This window comes from Strix aluco, chromosome 1 (assembly GCF_031877795.1).
Source record: "Strix aluco isolate bStrAlu1 chromosome 1, bStrAlu1.hap1, whole genome shotgun sequence".
NCBI lineage: Eukaryota > Metazoa > Chordata > Aves > Strigiformes > Strigidae > Strix > Strix aluco.
The window spans coordinates 131,021,893-131,046,484 of NC_133931.1; the positions used below are offsets into that span (position 1 = coordinate 131,021,893).

A 24,592-nucleotide genomic window follows, 5' to 3' on the forward strand; every position below is an offset into this window, starting at 1 on the left:
ACTAGCAGATTGCCGCTTTTTTTTTTTTTTTTTTTTTTTTTTTTTTTGTGTGAGATTCCGGTCAAAAGTGATCAGGAAAACCAAAGAGCAAATACTAAATTTCAGTGCAAAGGGACACGTGGAGCTCATCCTATACCATTACGCAGCAACTTGTCAATGTGCAGCAGTGTCATACATTTGGCCGTGTGGTTACAAAGATGCTGTATTTGGGAAGTAGGCATATTTCAGGCTGGTGTACTAGCAGACTCTGTGGTTACAGAGTTTGTATAGCATCCACTGGTACTAACTGGAGCTTCAGTCAGTGGTGTCCATTGTGGTCAGTGAATTCATATAACTTAGCATACTAAAGTACTGAGAAACATCTCTTCTGTATTTTAGGCTGTGCTTTTGATGTGGTTTATTTCTGAGCTTTTCTGAATATTGATGCAAATAAAGATATGGAACAATTGGATTTATCTAAACCCACAATAGTGATGACAATAAAGAACATTTTTCTTTTTAAATACAGGAAAATGGAAGGAGTAAAAGTAGCCAGAACCTCACAGGAGATTTGAGCAGCAGAACCTGGGCCCAGAAGGGAGTTTTAAAATACAGAGGCTGCCTTTTTATCATTCTTCCTCTATCCTCTCCCTTTCCCCTTCCCTCCACTCAAACCAGATATTTTATCTTCTATAAATATATCTTGTTGCTACTCTATAGTGGGAGTAACGTATGGAAAGTAATCAGCCAATGAGCAACCAGTCTTTCCCGTTTCTGCTGATACCCTTTTCAGCCTTTGGGTGCCAACTGTTATTCATCATTGTTTCCTGAAAGTTTTTTACTTTACTTACATGGTAATTTTCTCACTCCATATTTCAAGTCCAGGCTCTTATGCAAATTAGCAGAACGATTTACTTCATTTTCTAATACTTTGCATCATAGATAGTGCTACTCAAAGCGGTGGGAAGATGCTACCATTCTGATGGTGCCAGTGTACCAAGGATAGGCAAACCACAGCTGCAGTGATGGGCAATGCACTCACCTTCGAATAAATTACCTGTAAAACTATGCTTGAATACAGTTTCCATCAACTTGGATGGCAAGTATGGCTATTGCCATACTTCAGCATGTCCAGACTGATTTGAAGCTGTTCGCAGACCTGTCTGATGCAGTGACCTCAAACGCTGGTGTAGAGGAGATCAGATGAAGGGACTTTGGGATCCTCCAGTTTAAGTGCAGAAAACATCAAATGCTCCTGCAGAAGGGTGGGCTCTTTTTCACTAGCCCACACAGTTACCGCTGTTACGAGCATGCCACTTTTGTTTCACTGTATTTAACAGTACACAGCTGCATTTTGTTGGCTGCTACAGAGTGAGTACATGTATTTTTCTTGCTATTTGCCCTGAATTCTTTCAACACTAGAGGACTTGTTCATGATCACGCTGCCCAAGCCCACACAGTGTTTTCTGGAATTGTATTTAAAGAATAACTGTTCTTTCTTGTTCTTACTCCAGAGATTAATGAAAGTATTAAACAAGTGGGTTGTACATAATCTTTAAGTATAATAGTTTGACCTAATTACTTGAATTCAGTCTTTGCAATGAAAAATGTGCTCACATACTTTGAGAGCACTCTTATTTGTAATGCCTTGCTTTTGTAATTAAAGTCAGAAGAGAGATGGGCATTCCTGGGTGAATCACTGTATTTCTGCAAGTCTTGTTTTCCTGGCTGTAAAACAGGAAAAATGGGACTGATTTTCCTTAACTGCTTTGAGAGAAAGACCTAGAAGGTTTATTTTAGCTGTGATGATTGAAGAGAGACAACAGCTGTAGGGAGAAGGAACATCTTATGTAAGAATTAGGTATTATATTTCATGTCTTAATGAAATATATGAAAAGTAATTATTATTGTTGTTGTTATTATTATATGCAACATATACATAATGATTATATAAAATTTGTCATGGAGGTTATTAGATTCCATTGAGTACTTTCTTTCCCAGTGTACTCTGAATGTTTTAACAGTTGCTAGCTTTTCATCTCATTCTACCTTTTGCAGTCTTAGATGAACTCAACCCATTTTCTCTATATATCTTACTTTTTATAAAAAGTTTTATTGTTTTGAAGAAAATTAATCAGCTTTTCAAGTCATCTTTGAAGAGGAAATGTGTGAAAAATTATTCAAAATGTCTTTGTTCAAATGAAACCTTCACAGTTTTAGATTGACTTAGAAAAATTGAAAATACAAAATAGTATCTGCCAAGAATTTGTCTGGCATTATATGGGACATGGAATAAGGTATTTCTGCTCCCCTGTTAGTAAACTTGCTTAAGAATTTTTAACAATGAGTCCAGATTTGCTTGCCAAACTGTTGACCTTGCATGTCGTTCAGTATAACCTATAAATGTGTTAATATTTCTCATCTATTCTGCACGTATAATTAGTTCTTTTAAAAAAGAAAAAAAGAAAAAAAAGAAAAAAGTCGATGTCCAACTACACATTTGTCTGTTCAGCAGGAAAGTATCTTTTTTTCTTCTGCCTCGATGGGATCTGCTGTACCATGTACTGATTCAATGATCTGACTGGGTGCTCAATTTTTTTTTTTTTTTTAACTTAATAACAGAGAGTATAAAAATAACTGTTAAAACCATCTGTACCTGAGCAGATTGTCATTTATGCAACAATTTGGAGTTTATTTGTATGTAATAATAAGCTGTTTAAGTGCTGCTTCTGGGTTTGTGGGGCTTTAGAAGAGATGGGAATGGACTGTAAGTAGGTAGCCTAAGGCTTTGAGTCTTGGCTTTTTGATTTCATAATTAACTCTGCAAAGGGCAAAGTCTAACTCATCCATCCTTCCCCTGATTTTATCTCACTCCAAAACAATGAGATAGCAGAACTAAGGAAAGGCCTGGGCACTTTATAAACACTGTAACATGTTGAGATGATTCTTTTGTAATTTTTCACTAGCAGAAATGGAATGATGAGAAAAAAAAGTTCGCAGTCTCTGAAAATTGCAGATCAGAGGTTGCATTGAGTGAGCTCAAAAATTGCAAGTAACTTCTTGCAAGTGCTAATTAAATATCCCCTTTGTTTCCTCTACTGTCTATAATGACAAAAAGGTATATATCTTTCTCGGCTTCCCAGTCTACTGGGTGGAGTAGCACCGCTGGCCACTTCTTGCCATTAACACCAGCTCCAGGGCTGCTGAGTGCCCTGTTGCCAGCCACGCTGACACCTCTCCGTCGTGGACCAGTAGCCCTGCTCTCGTGGCACTTCCTCAGGAACCCTGTGTGATCCACAGGCTAGCTGCGTGCTTGGAGCAGGTTCGGTCTGGTCCGTGCATGTTCCACCTGCTAGTGTGCCTGGTGTGCCTCCAGATTTTACATGTCTCTGCAAGCTGGACTAGTGACTAGTGACTTAGTGACTAGTTTCATTTGAAATGAAATCTCACGTCTGTTTTCACTGAGCACTTGAAGATTTGTTACACTTTTCAGTGCAAAGTCAAAAAGTGAGTGTAAATAATAGATGATCCTGGGGATGAGAAGTACTTACAGTTTCTTCTGCAGACAGTGACCAAGAAATGATTGGTGGAAAGAAGATTCCTAGTGTTCATCAGGTGGGACTGGTTGCATCAGTGCCTCCTTTATTCCTTCCAGCATAAATTCAGTAACTCTCCACCAGAAAGGAGAGGTTTATTCACTAGATCAGTTAGAGTTGATTTGCAAACCAAACTGCATCTGACTGAGAGTGCATTTCCTGTGCTGCCAGAGGAAGCGTGTTCAAGAGGTTCCATGAAAAGAGAATTTCAAAAGTAGCTTGGCCTTTCTCAAAGATACCTGTACCGATCAGCTCTGTGATGACTGAAAATTACTCTTCTCCTCCAGAAGAAAATCTCTTTTAAATTATTTGTACATTTTTTTACTAACAGCCTGGTCTTCAAAAATGTAGCCGTGGCTTCACCAGAGATGATAATTTCTGGTTCAGTACAACTCCGTCACATACTCCATTAGCTCAACATAAACTAATCCCAAAAGGCTCCTGTTAGTCTTGCAAGAGAAGTAGTCCCCATGTAAAACATGCTTTTCTGTGACTATTCCTGGTATTCATAAATAATGGACAAAGGCTTTGTCTCCACTGCAGTGCCAGCTCAGGCTGCAATTCAGGCCCTTGCCCTCAACTCCTTACCCAACACACAGAAGTCACTGATTCAGATTAAACAGTGCTTTAGATTTAAGGTTTTGGGGCCTGTCAGAAGTTTGTCTGTGCTGCCTGCTTTAAATAATAAAGCAGCAGGGATTCAGGTGCAGACCAGTATTGGGTCCATGTGCATAATCATTTCCATTTGGATTAGGGTTATGCTGATAAAGCTGTGGTTTGATTCAGAGTACTTGAGAGTGTTAGAGCCTGTGAATAGGAGACCTTTGGGCTGAAACTAAAGATGGTTCAGAACATTGCCTAATATACTCAAGGACCTAACAAGTATTCACTCCACAGGATCAGACTAATGTAGGTTAGTACGAAAGAAATTCCCCCAGAAAGTGTGCAGGTGGGTGCCAGGCCCTAGCACCAACCGATTCATTGTACAAACCCACTGTTATTGTGGCACGCTGCTTGGTAATGTAACTACAACCTTTAGCACACTGCCTGGGCTGTTAATCTACTTGCAATCATTTTGTGTGCTTGAATGCCGTTTCCTGTTTTTTACAGTTTCTCTGTGTAACTGCTCGGAATTGAGATTAGCTAGCTTGAGCAAAATAACTTCAGCTAATGGTGGAGAAGGATAGCATCAGAGTACCTTTTTTTTTGCATGAAATAAACATGTGGAATCTTCCCTTAAGGTTTTCCTGACTTTTTGCGTTGTTAAATCACTTATTTCCATATCTGCTTTTTTGTAATGTGCCTGCTTTAATCAATGCAGTGGGACTTTCTGGCAGCACTGGGACGTATTTCACGTTCATATCAGAGGAGAGCAAAGCCCAGCAGGATAACATCTATTTTTTTTAAGCATAAGACATTTGGTTTTGCTAAACAGATTGGATGTTCTGATTTGAAATTATGAGTGGTTAGACGGCATCCTATCTTTAATTAGGTTGCACAGACTGAGTCATTTTGCAAGCTAGACATTTTAATTTACAATCTACTGCACTGCAGCACTCTTCAAGGCCTTCTGCTATGTAATAAGGTATTCAACTTGCAGCACAGGCTTTAAAAATACTGGAGTACTCTCTGTGACTTCACTTGTTTATTTTATATTTTCAATTTTAGTTGCAAATCAAACATGCAGTTACAGAAGCTGAAATTCAGAAGCTGAAGACGAAGGTAAGAATCAATATATGGTTAATACATGCTGTTTTTTTCCTCTCATGCAAAATCAGATCTGAAGACATATATCTTTATGTGGGTGGAGAAGTCAACATCCTTGTTAAAGGCTGATTAAGAAGCACAGTGGCTCAGCTAAATCTTCTCTTGGTGTATATTGTCTATTCAAAGTTTTAAGTAAAATCTTAAGTGCTGCTATTAAGAGAAACTGCCAACTTGTGTAGCTTCAATTATACATACATTTTAAGGGGTATCATAATGACTAAATGGCAGATTTCTAGTTTTACAATTCTAATGCATTTTGTCGGGTTTTTAAATTATATTTGGATTGAATATTCAAACCTAAGTTAGTAGATTTTTTATTTACCAGTGATGTTAAAATATCCTGTTTATGCTAGTTTCCTTTTTTTGACACTTAAAAAAACCCCTAATATATTTAAAGGTATTTAATGGAAATTACTTTTTATATACAGAGAAAAAGTGCTGTTTCATATTGTTGCCGTTCTCTTTAAAAGAAACTCTAGAAAGGGGAAAGCTTACCAGTTTTAACATTCTCTCACAATCGGTTGTTAGTTATTAGATTGAATTTGCTATAGCAATAAAAAGGAATTGTATCTTTTGTACTAGGATAGCCTTTATGGGAATTCAACTGATAATTCAGTTGTTGAGTAATACTGGGTTTTATGATTATATCCTTCTCTTTGAGTTTGAGTACGTTATAAAGGAAATAAAAAGAAGAGAAAGTGAAAAATGTATTTCAGAAAAAGATTTTAGATTATTAGTTCTTTCTAGCAACATTTGCACGCACCGTGGTCAAATCTGCATAAATTATTGTTAAAAACAAATTCAAAGTGCAACTATTTTCTGTAAGGACTATATTTCTGTTCTACTGTTTCAGTTCAAAAAGTCAGAAATATTTTCTTCCTCTGCTTTCCAGTTCCAATCCAGCAATTGGAGCCGCACGGTCAATCCCTTGGGATTGTGCCGAGCCCCATTGACTTGATGGCAATGATGCGTGGGTGTAAACATTCATCTATGCAAATCTATTTGCAAGATTAGGGTTAATGTGCCTTTTTGTGTTGACTTTATTTACTTTGTGTTTGCAGTAGAGCCAAAGAAAATGTGGCTAGTTTAGGTATATTACTAATAAAACTGCAAACAAGTTATTTTCTTTGTGTGTGTATCATCCATGATGTTAGCATGCCTAGAGCACATTAAACAGTCTTGATAAGTAAACAGGGTTCTTAAAGCAATTTCTGTTTTCTGTAAATTCTGGGAGCTAAAATATACAAGCTGATGAACAACCCTACCTTTATCCAGCACCAGACATTGAAACCTGCAGCTAGCTTCAGTTGGGAAGTAAGGAGCCTAACACAAAAAAAAAATCTAACAAAAAACTATCAAAGAAGCTAACATTTATTACAAACTCAGCAGTAAAATTCAGACTTCTTTGAGGTCACTTGGAAAAAGTCATTGGGCTTCACTGGTGCCAAATAGTGGAACTAGCAGTGGAACTGCACTGGTCGTTAAGAGTCCAGCAGTGCTGATGTGTTTGGCAGAATTACCACCTGAAATCTTCAACAGTAAGGGCATATTTTCCTTTTTATATTAGCTCCTTACAACTCGGTAAGCAAGTTTAAAGAAAACAAGAGTAATATATTTATAACAGGTTCTCTTTGTCCTCATAGTAGTTCTGGCATAGTTTCAGCATTGGATGCAAAACTCTGCTTGCTTAAATGAAGAAACATTCTAGGTTACGACCCGATGTTAAATTTTGAATTATGCTCCAACTTCTTTTGTTTGGCTTTCTGGATTAAGCAAGATTATGACATGAAAACAGACTTTGTAAGAATTCAACAGAATTTCTAATTTCGTTAAAAAAGCAGGGAGTTAGATTAGATGCAATTGGCTTTTTTCCTATTGTTTTCTAAATCATTCTTAAATCAAATATAGAACCTGGAAATCAGATTCCCCCCAAAATAAGAAATTTAATTGTTTTATGGAAGTGTGTGAATGTTTTAAAACACCTGAGCCACACGCATATAGCAAAATGCATCCCCAGTGCTGACTGAATAACCCTGCAGTTTGCCTGAATGCTCCATCATTGACATTTTTAAAGTGTGATAGTATAACCCAGAGAAGTATAGAGGCTGCACTGGAACACAGAGCAAAGGCTCTACTTCATTTTATGAGGAAGAATAATGTATGTATCAGCCCATTTTCTTTGTCCTGGAATGCTCTTTTCACTGCTAGTGTATTACTATTATAGTTATTAATTCACTCATTTTCACTATTCATGTTGTTTGAATTAATCCTAAACTGTTAGGCTTCACTTTGCAGCTTTTTACTGACTGCATATCAACTCTTTTGTTCAGCTGCAGGCTGCTGAGAATGAGAAGGTGAGGTGGGAATTGGAGAAGACCCAACTCCAGCAGAACATTGAGGAGAATAAGGAAAGGATGATGAAATTAGAGAGTTACTGGATTGAGGCACAAACCTTGTGTCACACAGTGAACGAGCACCTCAAGGAGACGCAAAGCCAGTATCAGGCTCTGGAGAAGAAATACAACAAGGCAAAGAAATTAATCAAGGATTTTCAGCAAAAGTAAGCAACTACGCCAGGCTCAGCAAATGACTTAGTGGCCAGATAGGAAACATATATGTGATATATTTTGAAATATGAAACCCACTATTAAACACCTGTAAGGTAAACACTGTTTTTCACTTTTTTTCTCCATGAAAAACACAGGCTCTTTATTATAGAAAAATGTTAGTAGTATTCAAGTATTAGTTTAGTATTGTTGAAAAATAATACTATAACTGAATAAAGACACAGTCTGTAGTATTCAAGCTTGGAATGTTTCAGAATTACTAGATAATATGATTACAAACAACCAAGAGTGATCATAGTAAAGCATTTGATTAGCAAAGTTTGCAGCAATTTATATTGGTATTGTGTCAGCTGGATTCACTCCTGCTGTGTACTAATGTAACATCAAAAAGAAAATTGTTTTGTTACATTTTACATTTTATTTTTCTTCTTGTAGATGCCAAGAATGTTTGAGCTGAGATAACTGATGATTACATGGCCCCCTCTGTTTCATGTGGCCCCCTCTCCCTGATGGCTAGCAAGAATAATAAGTTACATTTCTATAACAGCTTCCATTCCCCCATTTTTTTTTTTCAGCAACTTTTTCATTTTCTGCTGAAATATACTCATTGAAAGGAGAAAACTCAGAAACATACAGCAGTGTCAAGTGACTAGGAGTGCAGAAGTTAATATCCTGTCCCATTAAAAAGGGTTTTAGATAGTCAAAATGTCATTACTCATCTTGGAATTTTGTGACTTTCCAGAACTAGCTGACATCTTGTGTGCTTTCTATCACAAATGTCTTAGATTTTCAAAATAAAAAGAAATAGGGAGAATAGCTATAATGATCTTGGATAGCCTTTCTGTTGTTATTCTGCTTTATATGAGTAAAAGATCTAGTCCATTGGTTTTAACTATCTCAGACTCCTAAAATCACAGATTTCCTTATAGCTTACTAGAAAATTAGATTTGTACCTGGAAACTTACGGATGTCCTTTCTGTGAAGGAGTGCAGTCATACTCTAATAAAACAGAGATTTCCTACAACAGAACACAGCATAAACCAAGCTAATGTTTTCATTGTAAATACAGATATGAACTGGTTTGGTTATCAATTAGAGCAAATGAGATTTTTAAAATTTTTTTTCACATAAATTATTCTTACCATTTTTATATCTTCACCTAGCATATTCACTTAGACTAAGCAACTGTTTAGGGTTTTGTCCTAATTGCAGTTTCATACTTCTTACTAGGTTAGTAATAAGTTTTTTGTTAAGTACAGATTTTTCTGATGCATAGCTTAAGGTGTATTGGAACATTTTATTTTCTGTTTGAATCTGATTGCTTTGATGACAGCAAATACATCTTTTTTTTCCCTAAGAGAACTTGACTTCATCAAACGCCAGGAAGCTGAACGAAAGAAAATAGAAGATTTGGAGAAAGCACACCTTGCAGAGGTTCAAGGCTTACAAGCTCGTGTGAGTAGTAGTATTTACTTTCATATTTGAAGAATGAGGCAATTCTGTCTGATACTCTGGAAGAAATCCATATCTAATAGATATGTGTGTGTGTGTTATAGGTAACACTGTGTTGTATTTCTTTCAGATACGAGACTTGGAAGCAGAAGTTTTCAGGCTAATGAAGCAAAACGGGAGCCAGGTTAACAATAACAACAACATTTTTGAAAGGCAGACATCTTTTGGAGAAGTTTCTAGAGATCCAGTGGAAAATCTAGACACAAAGCAAGTGTCCTGCCTGGATGGCTTAAGTCAAGGTTTGTTTGAACCATACCATAATTCCTATTAATGTGTCTGTAAATAACATGGTTATCATTTAGGATTTAAAAGAAACAATTCATAATGCAGGGATGTTGCTATTTTTCTGAAAATCAGTATCTGATGACAGCTGTATCAGGTTTATACCAAATAATGCCATATAGAGTCCCAGAATAACTCTACAATGCATATTCTTAAAGAAATGGAAGTGACTAAGTGCTAATAAAGCAAAGATCATTATTGATTTCTTAAAGCTTTCGTGGGATGCTGTCAACATTTAGGTTTAATTTGATGCTTCTGTATGTTAATGAAGTAGGAGAAATTCGTGTTTTCTCCTGTGTTCCTAAATCTGTCCTTAATTACCCAACCACCAAAGATCAAACAAGAACAAAGTTACCAGAATGAGAAAAACGATGTTAAATCTGCCATTTTGAATGGATCTCTGCAGGTTCTGATCCCACCTTGGTACAGATGTCAAAAGGAACCACGTAGGAGGCACTCGCCATTTCTCAGGATGGAGCCTTTTGTGAATAAAATGCAAATTCTTCACTAGCACATCAATTAAAAATCTTATTCAGCTATAGCACAGCCTGATTTACAACATAAGACTTGTAAGACTTTGTTCTACATTACAAAGAGCCAAAACAATTTGTGGCAACACTGAAATCTGGATAGATGCTGTCAGCAGGGTCACTGTAACCTTTACTTGTTTTGCATAGAAAAGATAATTCCCATTTTTCAGGCTGTGCCAGTTAAAATATACAGATAACTTCCAGAGCTTTAGCTAAAGCCCTGTAATTGCAAATGGCTCCTCACTGTTGAATTATATGCAGAATTAAAGCAAATTTTAGGTCTACAGCCTTGGAACAAAATTGTTTAGCGCAGGAGCAATACCTACTGTGTGTTTAGTAACATCTGTGAAATCAGCTGTTGGAGGTGTTGGGATTCTGACAAGGGAGCACCAGACTCCGTTCCTTTATAGATACTCATTTGAAATCAACTATAATATTATTTATTTCTCTGGTGGGGAAAAAAAAAAAAAAGCATTGCATTACCAAATAAATTAATTTCTTGCAAGCACAGAGATGTTTTATTGAAATTGATACTTTAGCAGTTATTTCATGTGTGGACCCAAACAGTATTCCTCTACAAACAAATCAGCGTGAATTACATTTTTAACAAAGTATGTGTATAAAAAACAGCTAGTCCTGCTGAAACAGTGTTTTGGGGGATATGCAGACCTTGTGGAATTGGTTTCCGCAAATCTTCACAGAGCTGTTTCTTTCTAGCAAGTGATTATTATACTGAAATCTCTGAAGTTCAGAGAAGCACTCAGGCTGACAAGGAAGTCTGTATTTCTGCCATAGAGACTCAGTAAGTCTTACAAAATAATTAATACTTAGCAACACTGTTAACAGAAACCCTTTCAATAGTTTGCATCAGGAGAGGAAAATGTGTTTTCTTTAACTGACTTACAAAAATCGTGTTTACACTTAACTGTTGTAACAATGTCAACACACATCTATGGCCCAAGAGCTGAAATCCAGGAATTTTTACATATTAAAAAAAAAATTCTTTGTAAAATTCTTTCTAAAAATTTGAAAATTCTTCATGTAGCATTAAAACTCTGCATGTCAGTACTTCCAAAATATATTTTTGAATTTCTATATTTGCATGAAAATTTTCATTTTCCAAGAGCTGCCATTTTTCTTTGCAAAAGCATTCACCTGTAAAAACACTACCAGTGTTCAGTACTTCTGAGAGATAGAATAAATGATCTGTGAATTTAAATGCCCAAGTTTAACCACCTGAATACAAACACAAATTATTTGCTAGGAAAAATAGACAATTAGCAGTGATTTTTTGAAAGCAGAAAAAGCATAGTTAGACCTTAGATTCCAGGCTGGATTTCTGTTTTTAACAAGACAAAAAGTCTTTTTTTTTAAAATAAAAGAGATCCCTAAACATGCTGTAGCACTCTTTGACTTCCATATACCTTTTCCAGTAGATTTTGTATTGGAGTCTCTGAATTCTGTATCAGACTGTAATGTAGTGATACTTGCTCCGCAGACAAAGAGCCTGTGTCTTCATATCACCCTTGTGTAAACCTTTTAAGAAAAGGACTTGCCATTGTCTAGTAGTACTAATCACTAATAATTAGCGTATTTACTGATAAACCCATGGATGTGCAGAAGAACTGTTAAGGGCAAGGGAGATGTCCCCGATGTCTGCAGGGTGAGCAGAGTTCCTCTGGGTGCAGTGTGCTGTGCACGCCGTCTTTGTGGCATTCACGCAAGTACACCAACCTCTTTTCTGGCTTTTGTTTGGCAAGTATAGCACAGACTTCTTTATCAAGCCCCAGCATTAGGTTTGTGGAGTGGGACTGCATGTACACAGCCACATCCTGTAATTTTTATTCTGAAGTTTGAAGGTCTGTCTTCCCTCAAAAAATGAGGTTATGTAAAATACATATTTTAATTAAAATGATACCAAGTACATTTTTTACTTCAATGTGATCTGAGATGTTTATTACATTCTTGCATGGTAATAGATTTGGGAAGAAGTAGTAGATGTAACTTGATGGTTGCATCGTACAAGCATAGCTGTCCCTACCGCTGCAGGTGCTCCAGCCATGTTTAGCATCATGCCAGACTGTACGACTCCTCAGGCTGTAACATAACCTCATACTGAGTTTGAGGGGCTGCCAGTAACATCAGTGGAAGTTAGAAAATCAAAACCATTATGGCCCAGAGAGTTCTTCCTTTGCTTTGCCAGGGAATACTAGAAGCCTGAGGATTGTGTTTGTTTTACAAATATATGATTTATTCTGAGAGTCCAGAAAAACACTGTAGATTTCCAGTTTAGTGGTCATGAGCTGTGTCTGCAGTAGAGAATCAAGCTATTTACTGGAAGGAGTCAGTGGTTTGAAATCTAAACAGTTCAGTGCTGATGCTGACTTTGACAGTATTTGCTCATCTCTGTGCAAATGCCCATTCAAGCTGCTTTGATTTGGTGGCTGTACTTTCTGGGTGCCTTGGGATACCCAGGGATGCATCAGTTCACAGAAGGAGATTTTGAAATCTATCAGCCTATATAATGGAAAAACAGTGGGAGGACGGACGAGCCCTTACCCTCTCCACAGCGATACTGAAATAATTCAGATGGAAGCCCATTGGAGTCAAGTGGTTGAACACCTGCTGAAAGAAAGTCTAATTACATTGTCTCCAAGAGCAAAATAAAACCTGTTATTACTTTTACGTGAAAGATTTATCAGGCTCCCTAGCGGGTTGGGAGATTCCTAGAGAAACGTGTAGGGTGTGTGTGCAGCAAGGGCTGGCAGCTCTCTGCAGAAGAGGGAGCTGGGACTGAGGGTGACAGCAGACGCAGCTGGGGCAGAGACCACCCAACAGCAGCCCAGTCCCACTGCACCCAAGCGTGACAGGTCCAGTGATGGAAACCAGGGGCAGCCAGGATCCCAGGCAAGTTCATGGTGGTGAGGCAGGTCTGAGGGCAAGCCAGGAAGTTTGTCTGTGGGTTGTGGCTCAGGTCCAGATCCACATGACCTGGGGATGAGAGCCCAGCCTAAATGCAACTGTGACATGGAAGGAGAGAAGCCCCTACTGATGCTGTGTGAGCTCTTTGCAGCAGGCTGAGCCATGGTTACGTACCTGTGGCACAACAGGTTGATGCCACTGAGTGTGAGCAGCCCAGCTCTGGGGTGGAGGGAGCAGTAAGCTCCGGGCCTGGATGGTATTTTGCTTTAACAAGGCCAATATGACCACTTCTGTGAATAACCATTTGCAGTGCTGTGTCGCTAGTGTGCATAATTTGAGCAGTGAAAGGATGGGATGTATGGAAGTGGTACACCTGAAAGAACAAATATAAGCAGTTCAAGTCATGACAACATGCAGTTATCCTATTGAGTACTTTGGCGGAAGCATAATTACAAGTCAGACAATGCTAATGGTTCTGTAGTGTCATCTGAATGCAGAATTTAACTCTTACACAAGGAGGAAAAGCAAAACATGGTACTGTCTTTGCAGTGCTTTAAGACAACATAAATCTGCAAAAATAAAAATGAGTTTGAACGAGTCTTACACCTCAGTAATTTACTGGCATACTAACTCAACCTGTGGCTCTGATTTCAAGACAGTTTGAGCTGATGTAACAGATCATTACTGTTGAAATGGGAGACCCCATCCCATCCCTGCCTTTGTCCAGCCGCCTGGTTCTGCCTCTTCCATTGCCCTTTTCCCACACTTACACACTTCTGTGCACACACTGATTCACTAAAAAAACAGAAAACTGACCAAGAGGGGAAGAGGTTAGAGTGTCAGACTGAAGTTGGATAGTTTCTGCCAGGTCAGTCATTTGAATCAGCAAGCTGCAGTCCAAATCCTGGGGGATTCAGAGCCAGGGGTTTGTGACAGCAGGAGGAAGAGCAAGAGCTCTCCATTTTGGTCGCTTCACCCTTGGTGAAATCACGTTCTCTGAGACTGAAGGTCGGGATGGCATGGAAAGCAATGAGAAAAACTTCAGCTTTGCTCAAGTTGATTGGAGTTTCGTTATTGCCTTCAGTGAGGCTAATGTGTCTCCATTTATATTTGTTTAAAGCAAAAATATCTAAGATCAGCTTCTAATTAATTGGTATGTTATGAATGCAGTACTTAGACAAGTAAATAAATTTAATGCATTCTGATTTGATTTGTCCTATGAGGACTGAGGGCAGAAGAAGTTAAAACCATAAAGAATCTGTTCCTTTTCTGGTGTAAAATGCAAAAACACCTTTTGAAATGTGTTTTTTCTTATTGCAGCTTTGTAAAATGTTAAATTTGCTGAAATACTCAGACTTCATTTGAGTGGTTAATAGCTAGGAAAAGTGCAGTTATGTTAGCTCTGTTTGTAGCAGCAATCCATATATGAAGTGTTTAGTATACTTTGCTCACAAGACATTCAGGAATAGGGTGGCTTTTACCTAGACGGGTAAGATGGTTTCATTGTTCCGTTTTTTATATTAAATATTCCTCTGGTTTTCATGTATCACATAATGATGTTTGGGCAGTAGATGAAAGGGGAAAGATCTGAAACTGCTTTCCCTTAAAAACCAAAGAAGTAGGTTTTCATGATGTGATGGTTTAGCCCCTGCCAGGGTCTGAGACCACGCGGCCGCTGCCCCTCCCCTACAAAGGGAGTGAAATACAAAGCCCCGAGACTGAGATAAGGAGAGGTTTAATACAACAGAGCAACAGCAACACAACAGACAACAACAATAACAATAACAGTAATAGTGATAACAATGAACAGAGCAAAATATCTACCAATACAGCAGTGAGAGGGCCAGATGTATAAAACCACGCACCCCGCGCTCCCGCGCCAGGATGTGACGTCCGCATGGTATCTGAATAACCCGGCTAGAGCTCCCCCCCTACTGCTGGGGAAACTTAACCCTATCCTGGTTAAACCAGGACACATGATTTTTCCAGCAGAAAATTGTATGTACAAAGACAACAGTGAGTAAGCATGAGAGTGACAGTGTCCAGCTCTTCTCTGATGGTATATGAAAATAATGCAGCACTGGGGTTTTGGGGGTTTTTTCCAATTTTGTTATTTTAAAGTACATATGGTAGAAGACATTTCCACAAACCCCCTATGTTGAGAAAATACAGCAACTTTGTATAGTTAAGAACTGGGAGAGTAAGAGTACATCTCCTCACTTTCACCCAGATCTTCTGGTGACCCTGTTGGGTTTTGTTGGGATAATTACTGCCGTCTTACTGCAAATCTCTCAGGGAGTTTCTGAGCCATTAGATCAGGATGATGACAGATGTAACAGTCCATGTCCTGCTCCACACAATATAGTTGTTTCTCTAATCAGGGAAAACCAGAGTCCCTTCGCTCTTGTACAGACCATGGCCTTCCCATTCCTGCCTTGAACAGCTGTGATTCAAGGGGATTAATTTAATTTCACTTTCACTGCCATGATAAACTTTATGCAACATCGCTGATGGCTGGTTGCAGTCAAAATTTATTCAGCACTCATGGGTTCTTCCTGCAAAGCTGTGACACTACCTTGCTAATAATTTTGCCAAAATTGTTGCTGTTAGAAAGCTGAAACCGGAAAACTGCAGTAGGTGATGATAATCCCAGTAATGATCGCATCTTCTAGACTGCTGCTTAAGGAAAGGGGCTTGGCAGAGTGTCTTCTGATGTGATCCAAGTGAAAGTGAGGCAAGGCTGTGTTTGTGTTAGGTCACTCATATCAATCTGTTTGTATGAGGGACCACAATGGCTGGTGCTGGCAAAGTTGTTTTACTTACGTTTACCAGAGTTTATGTAAATTTCAAGAGTTTGAAGGAACTCTGAGTAAAAGAGAGAAGAATCTACAAGAGGAGATAATGGTTCTGAGGACAGAGCAGCAAGGGAGGAAGTAACAAATGAAGCTGCCAGATGCTAATGAAAAGATGCTTTTACTTGCAGAAGGATTGGGGTGAACAATTGGGGCACCTTATTTGTATTGTCACATAGAACTTTGAACAACAGATGACCTCAGAATCCAGAGGATTGGGATTCCTCTCTGAGAGGGATGGTGTGATAGAGTAAGCAACGTGTTTCACTATAGGTCCAAAGGAATGAGTTTAGCACTTGTTTCATAATCCTGTGAAAGGCTGCCTGTAAAGCAATACAATCACAATGGTTGTCTGATTATTTGGATACTATCTGTGTCACTCTGTGCGCTACTGACTGCAGACCTTGTTTGCTTATAATTTGCACATAATGTGCAAGGTTATTTCGGGGGACATTCAGTACAGGAGAGAACAAGTCATGTTCTTTAAATTTGTAAGCCATTCTGATTATGATAAAATGTAGAGCAGCCTGAGGACATATTTCTTCTGTAATTATACGAGCAGCGTGCAAAACTGGTGAAGTTACAAGGGAAATGCTTAGTGGGGCAGCTGTCCAGTCCCTCCTTCTCCAGTGGCTTAAAAGGGCAGGACTGGAGATAAATGAATTGGTACCCTGGGTCTAAATTTGTATATTCATCCAGATGCTTGGAAATGTCTGTCAGAGAGCAGTGAGATGAGGACTCTTGCTTTATCCCCTAATGAAGGAGAACTCTCTGCAGGCCAAGCACATGCAAGTCCCTCTGAGGGAGTCTAAATGGACTTGCTTTCTGGGCTAGTAGAGCTGTTTTTCTGTGGTCTTTCACATAACAGTGGGAATCAATTTGTTGAATTTTTAAATATTTGCAGTTGATTCTTTTCTATGCACTTACTGGATCTGTATAGATAAACTTATTGATGGTTTATGCAAATAACCTTTTTTTTTGCATGGGTACTTTAACAGTCACGAAGATACAGGTACAAGTAAAACATGCAAAGTACATGCACTCGCAACTGCAGTCCTGTCTTAGGAAAAAGAAGTGAAAGATTCTTCTGTTAAATACCTTCGAATCATGTTTCCATACAGATTTCAATGAAGCAGTGCCAGAAACGGAGAGACTGGACTCCAAAGCTCTGAAGACCCGAGCTCAGCTTTCAGTGAAGAACAAGCGGCAGAGGCCTTCTAGAACAAGGCTGTATGATAGCATCAGTTCAACTGATGGAGAGGACAGCCTTGAACGAAAGGTGAGAAGGACTCTACCCTCTTTTTCAGGCTTCCTATGGAGAGCTAGGTTGCCCCTGTAAGTCATTTCATCATCTGTCCTTGTCCTTTCATTGTAGCACAGGCAGTATGTATTTCTCTGTGGCCAGTATGCTATGAATGTCCTTGAGTCATGTGCGAGTCCGGTCTCCTTTGAGTCGGCACACCTGGTTTTTTGGTTTTATTGTGTTTCTTTTTTTAACAGGAATCCTGGGCTTTCTGATTTATGTGTGCTTTATAATGGAGAGTGGGTCCTTTCATTTATGCAGAAGGTGAAAGGAACTTGAATTGTGCATTTCTCTATTTGTTAATTTGTTAACACAATTTATATGATATTCGCTCGTTGTTTTGTCCTATTCTGACTTCCATCTGAAAGCAAATTCCAATAAACAGCACTGTGTGTGGTATCAAAAGGTAATGGCATGAATTGCTAAAACGTTTCATACAAATAGAAGGCTAAACAATTAATAAAAGAATTGCATGTTCAAAGTAAACCTTGCTCTGATTGGTTACTAAATGGTATAACCTGCTTTATAATCTCTTATACCAACAGCCATCAAACAGTTACAGTAGTCCCATGCACATTTCAAAATCACCACTGCCCTTATGCATGAGAGCATCCTCACCAGCATCAGATTCTGGTGCTTCCTCCCTCTCCCCCGTGGCTAGCAGTGCAGCAATCTCACTTGACAACCTAACTGAGAACCAAGAAGAAGGACAGCACTACAAAGGAGGTGTCCTTTCCCTGCATGCTCGGGGAGACACTCCACTTTCCTCTCCTTCAAAATCTGGGCACAGCTCTGAAGCATCTCCTTTGCACCACCCAGCTGGCAGGAATATTTTACAGGATAAAGGTATTACTATTTTTTACAATAAATTGATGCATCGTTTTGCTCACTTACATCTACTTTATGAACTTTTGTTGTGTAGAAGGACCTTAGCAACTAGGAGGCCATCATGTCATAGCTTCTTTTGTCTACCTGGAAGTAAAAAAATTACAAATGATTTTGTACGATGGTATAAGAAAAGGACAAAGTTTAAAATGAGATCAGGAACTGCTTCCTTTCTTTTGTTTTCTTTCTTAGAACTCACCGAAAATGCTAGGGGGAAGTTGCCTTTAAGAAAATCTTGTATTTTGTTTTAAGAAAACAAAAGTATTAGACCTTGGGACATTTCTGTATTAGAAACATGCTTAACACAGTGTACTTACTTGAATTATGTGATTTTGGCACTGCTAGGTGCTTTTTTTGGAGGGTGGGGAAGGGAGTGTAAAGCAAGAATAACAGATTGTAGCTTTTAATTGCTGAGAGGCAGCATAGTCTAGATTAAATAAGAGGTTAATGTCTGGAGACTCTTCATTTACAGAAAAAAGAAATCAAGTAATTTGTTGGGGAGGTTGACCACATTATTATTTATTTAATTTAGATTCTTTAAGTGTAAGCTGGATAAAACATGATGCAGTCATACCTAGCTAAGGTACATTCAGCATTCTTAGCTATGCACCTTGCATTCTCTGTCACATAAACTAAAATACATGATAAAGCTCATAGTTCAGCTTGAGTGTATGATTGGTTTATCAGTGAAGTTGTAAATCCTGCATTTCCAACTGAGGTATGAAAAATATCTTGATAAAAATTTAGAGGAGACTAGCCTTATAGTGTAAGGAATAGGGTATTATATTCCACCCACTGTGTCGCTCCTTCCAATTCAGGTTTGAAAAATAATCTCTGTCTAAATATTGGTGTCATGCTTTCCCCAGTAATCTCTGTATAAATATTGGTGTCCTGCTTTCCCCGTTGTGATCATTAAGTAAACAACCAATGGTTTCATATGTATCCAGATTCTTATGAGTACATGGAAGTTAAACCAGAGCAATTTTGTTTCAAGTGGAAAATTTGCATTTAATAAGTCCTATAAAGTAGAAATATCCTAAAACAGTTGTTTGGCAACACGTGTTGTAATGATACTATTTTAATTGATTATTAATTTGGCTGTCAAACTCCTACAGGCCAGGAAATAGAAAGGGCCATTGTATTTGTTCTGTGTGTTCAGGTAGGGTTTTTTTAGAGATGGAAAGAGAGCACATGTCTGTGTCCATTGATTAATCTCTCATTAGCGAAAGTGAGTGTTGGCAAGCTCACACTTGTCTTTTTTTTTTCTTATGAGATCCTGCAGTGTTGTGGGAAGAGCTGAAATGACATGAGATCAGTTTCATTGCAAAACGATGAGGAATTTTGCTTGTTCATCTTTTAAGTGCAACTTTTTCATCTATGTGTATGATTAATTTATTTTCTTCAGTTCTGCCTGTTTTGTGCAACAGCATCCTTTGACAAGGCGGCCAAGATGACCCCTATGGTCCCCTTATGACCCCTATGGCCCCCCTGTGACTCCACTGATGTGAGGCTGGCTACAACTGTTTTGTGACCTTGGGAAAGAAAGTTAGGTCTAGTCTCCTTCCACATCCCATCAGCCCTAGATTACTTACACCAGCTCCTTGAGGCTGAAAGTGATGGATTAAACAGCTTCTGTGTGATTTATTCTGAGGAACCATCTCTCCCTCGCGCTCTCTGAAGAACTACAAGGAGTCAGGGAAGATGTGCCCATCCAGGGTGGTCAAAGTCCCCTCCTGCCTGGGCAGGGCACCTGCAGCCCTGGTTTGTGGCCCCTGCCATGTGCCAAGCGCTTCGTACCTCCAGGTGTGCAAGACCCTGTAGATTCAAATCTACTCTGCCACTGCAGATGGTTTTGGGACCTAGCCCATCCATCTTCCACTGTATTCCATAGCCAGCATGAATGTTTTCCCCAGAAAATTGTCATTATTCAGAGTGCCCTGCCTGGGCCAAGGTGCATGTGAGTGGGAGGGAGCATAGTGATACAAGAGTCCAAACAGAATTTTGCCATACCAGGTGGCTGCTACATGTGGCTGAGCTCTCCAGATTATTTCTTCTACAACAGCAGCAAAACCTCCAGCTACTAAATGCTTTCATTACTTGCCCACCAACAAAGCAGTGTACCTTATAGTTTCATTTACTGTCATTAAGAAGTTTCTCAAAAAAGCCCCCTGCCCACTGTCCCTCAAGCCTCACTTGCCTGTGAATAGCTACAGTGAAAATAAACATTACAACTTTTATTCTTAAAAGTGGCCATAGTGACAGTGGTTAAATGAGAAGTATGCATTAAAGGTGAAAGAGGAACCATAAGAGGAGACAGGCGAAGACTGTGCAGAGTGTAGGGCTGATGCAAAATGTGCATCACCCTGAAGTTGATGACTTATTAAATTGATGTTGATTAACTGATCAGCTGATTAAATTGATGTCTTAAGTTGAGGACTTATTAAAGAACCTAAAGTTCTCCCCAGTCTCTCTGGGGAATGAATTTCTTCTCAGGAGGCTTTGCCTTGCTTTTGTCATTCTTCATATTACTTTTTTTTGTTTGCTTTTTTGGCATGAGGTCACTTGTGAGTTGTTCTTAATTGTTTGTTCTTGAATTTTTTTTTTAACATGAGGACTTGTGTTGGTAGAAATAGTATCGCTTTTAGACTGTGGGCATTGCAAGAGGCTTATTTTCCTGCTTTTCCCATGATCCGTGAATCAGCTATGCATTGAATTTTTTACTTGAATGAAAACTTGGCCAAGTATTATCCACAGAGCAACGTACAAAGTTCTGTACACACACCCAACTGTCCTGTGATAGTTCAGTGGTATTTTGGGTTAATTCTGAGGGCTTAATTTATGTCAGCTCCAGTAGGAGAGATCCACAAACGCAGCGGTGCTTTCAGTTAAAAGTTGCTGTACGTCTGCGGTCACATCGTAAAAGTCACCAAACCGCAAGTGACATGAATGACTGACCTTCAGTTGCTTCCTCTAGAGTATTTGGGGACACTCTTTATGTTTAAGAATCACAGAAACTGAATTTTTTTCAACTGCTGTGTGTTTTCTTTTAACTTCCATATAGATTTTACAGGATGTTTTGCAGACTCAGATTCATTGTTTTGGCTTTATAGGTACTGCAGGCCGTTTCCTCTTTGGGCTTTAACAGTGTTTGTAGAAGAGATCAAAAATTGGTAGATGTCTCAGGGCAAATTTATTAACTAAGCTACTTTTAATTCTTTTTAAATTCAGAATGGTTGGAATTGAAGCTAAATGGGTTTTTTTAACAAAGATGTTCAAGCTAAAGAGATAACATGTCCATCATAAAAGGTACTCTTGGCTCCAAAGTTCAAGAAAGCATTTCAGGAGTCATTTTGGAAGTAAAACATACATACCAAATGAATTCTGTAAAAGGAAACTTAAGCGGCTACTGCTAAGTTCAAAAATGGATTCACTGAAATGTTTACATGTAAATCTTTGTGTTGTTTGACTTACTACATAGTCATTAAAACTCAACTTTCCATTTTCTTCAATTAAAATAAGATTTCTTCCTGTGTATTTTCAAATTCTGAAAGTATTTATTTATTTTTATTCCTCTTCACGCCATCTTCTTAAAAATGAGAAGAATTCACCTAATTAAATTGTGTACCCACACACATGTACATGTATGTATATCTAATTATGAAAAGATACACAAACTGTTCTGGATGGAAAGTGGAGTAGCTATCAGTAGCAATTAAAAATAATAATGTACATTCTTCCATGTACAAATGTATCCTAGATGGTGCCACATGTGCTCAGGCAGCAAGAACAACTAGCCCTACTATAGGGCATACAGAAAAACTAAAGCGAAAACTTGCAGATCTTGGGTAAGCATTTTGTTATTTAAAATACTTCTTTTTTTCATTAAAAGGATTGAAAGTAAAATTTCAAAGATGTTTCCTGATGTTTTCTAATATTCTTGTAGGGCTCCCTTGAGAAGGAGTTCAAACAAGGGCAAGAAGCGGAAAGAGAAAGAAGCTATTAGGGTGACCTATGGCAGTAGGTATGGGTAAAAGATTGAGGATGTGCCAGAAATGATATGCCAGAAATACTGGAAAAACCTAATCATCCTAGCAGATGGGAACGTTAACAGTCCCGCTGACTTCATATAAATGTTAAGCTTTGAGATAACCTTCTGAGCTTACAAACCTAGATTTCTTAACTCATGAAAGACTAACATCTGATCTAAAAATACTTGGAGGCTTATAATATCATGGCATCACTACTACTGTTACATCCACTAATGGGATTTGAAGAAACAGGTTATCAGAGCTGGCCTACAAGATGCACACACAGTCAGTTAATAATACCCGTGAACCAGAAATCTTGACACAATTCCACATATTCCACTTTAAAGGGGGCCTACAGGAAAGATGGGGAGAGACTCTTTATCAGGGAGTGTAGTGATAGGATGAGAGGTAACAGTTTTAAACTGAAAGAGAATAGGTTTAGATTACATATAAGGAAGAAATTCTTTCCTGTGAGGGTGGTGAGACACTGGAACAGGTTGCCCAGAGAAGTGGTGGATGCCCCCTCCCTGGAAGTGTTCAAGGCCAGGTTGGATGGGGCTTGGAGCAACCTGGTCTAGTGGAAGGTGTCCCTGCCCATGGCAGGGGGGTTGGAACCAGATGATTTTTAAGTTCCCTTCCAGTCCAAACCATTCTATGATTCTATGATATTTTTTTGAAAAAGCCCCCAAAGAGAGGATGGGCAGCAGCTGTTCACTGCAGCTTCATGGCACCCACATCAGGAATGCTTTCAGAAGGGTTTGTTCCTGAAGATGAACATCATAAGTTGAAAACAGGAAAAATGCTGACTGCATTTGTCACATCACCAGCTCTCAGGGAAGGAATTGTAAATTCCTTGAGAGATCTGATGAGACCACATCACCAGCATCTGGACTCTGAATAAATAAATGAATGTTCAAAATGGCAGGAAGCAATCTTCCCTGCAAAAGCTAGTGTAGATTTTTACTGAAGGTCTCTCCTCACATACTGATGAGTCCAACAAGATCACAGCTACAACGGGTGATACCTGGTTCCAGGTATGAAAGACAAGTTAATGTCAGGAATGCTAAGCAAACTTAATACGTTCCAAAAGTCTAGAAAGGACATAGCAACTCAAAAACTCTCTGCACGTAAAACAATGCAGAAGAACACCTGCATGATAAAAGAGCTATCAGAAGAAAGCAAACTTTGAATGCTACTCAGAAAATCATTGTGGTGGAAAACCAGTATGTAGCCATTGTGGAGTTTTGCTGACAGTCTATTATGGAGACCCAGTGACAAGTATATTGTGTAGCTCCATAAAATCAGAGAAGCAAAAGAAACCTCAGACTTCTGACTTACTCCCTCAGGCACACTGTACTGTAGTGCAGTGTTCTATCTCAGCATACATTTATACATTTGTGTCCTACAGGTATTTTCAGTGATCTTAGGCAGCAGTCATCACCTCTGCGCTGGTGTCAGAAAACCTTTTCCAGCCAGTTCCACTGACCTGTCTGCTTGCAGTGTGACCTGGAGTTAGCGATATTCACTGCTGTAAGGCAGCTAGTCCCTTAGCAGGCTCTTAAACATCACGTAGCATTTAAAGCCACAGGGTATGAATGTATACTTGTTTGGAAGAACTTGTATACCAACATAGTATGTTACAGACATTTGTGAAATCCCATAGGTATCTTTCTTACAGAAAGCAGATCTCTGCGTAGAGATATCAGTTGCTTACTAGACCATTTGATAAATCAGTTATTTGTATTGTTTGTTAATATTTCTGAGTTCAGATACTGTTACTAAAAGCAAAGTTTAATACTGCTTTCAAAGTCAGAATTCCTAAGCATTTGTATTTCTCACTGTGCTTCTGTTAACTGGAAAATTATTTCAGCATAACTTTTTAAACACCTGTTGTCACTTCCTTTGTTACTAACACCAAAGAATTTGCCTCAGAAGAAATGTTTTCTCTACAGTCCAAAGCTGTATAAGCTCTTTGAAACAAGGAAGATGATGATCAAAAGATGACATCCTGTTATAATTATGTCCATTAGAGCAACTACTTAATGTAGAATTAATCACACTGTCACATGGATGTTGCATGCATTATTTTCCCATTGCCAAAAATTAGCACCCAGGATGTGTAAATAAAATCCAGAATTATTTCCTAAGACTACCACTAATGTTACATATATAAAAGATTTTCCATTTAAGTAAGAAACATATATTCCCCTGCCTGAAGCTGGGTGATATGGGCAATATAGTTTGTTTTTTCTTTCTACTTTCAAGCAAGATTAGAGGATGAGAGAGGAGCACAGGACTGAATCATATCCACCTTTCTTTGTCTAGCTAAAGGGAGAGAGGATTCTTCTTCTGCTTCAATGGGTGGGGGA

General features: G+C 38.6%; 1 protein-coding gene across 6 annotated transcripts in view; it reads left to right on the forward strand.

Annotated features, from left to right (window-relative positions):
• PPP1R9A (protein phosphatase 1 regulatory subunit 9A) overlaps positions 1-24,592 on the forward strand; it is a 157,916-nt gene that overhangs the window by 118,632 nt on the left and 14,692 nt on the right. For 4 of the 6 annotated variants that reach the window (XM_074835988.1, XM_074835981.1, XM_074836009.1 and 1 more), the window contains exons 8-15: positions 5,244-5,297; positions 7,673-7,902; positions 9,268-9,364; positions 9,492-9,660; positions 17,129-17,286; positions 17,856-18,156; positions 21,953-22,040; positions 22,139-22,216. In XM_074835988.1, coding sequence (XP_074692089.1) covers positions 5,244-5,297; positions 7,673-7,902; positions 9,268-9,364; positions 9,492-9,660; positions 17,129-17,286; positions 17,856-18,156; positions 21,953-22,040; positions 22,139-22,216 — 1,175 coding nt within the window. The remainder of the gene's footprint in view (positions 1-5,243; positions 5,298-7,672; positions 7,903-9,267; positions 9,365-9,491; positions 9,661-17,128; positions 17,287-17,855; positions 18,157-21,952; positions 22,041-22,138; positions 22,217-24,592) is intronic. The other 2 variants (XM_074836017.1, XM_074836028.1) reach the window with 1 other exon arrangement.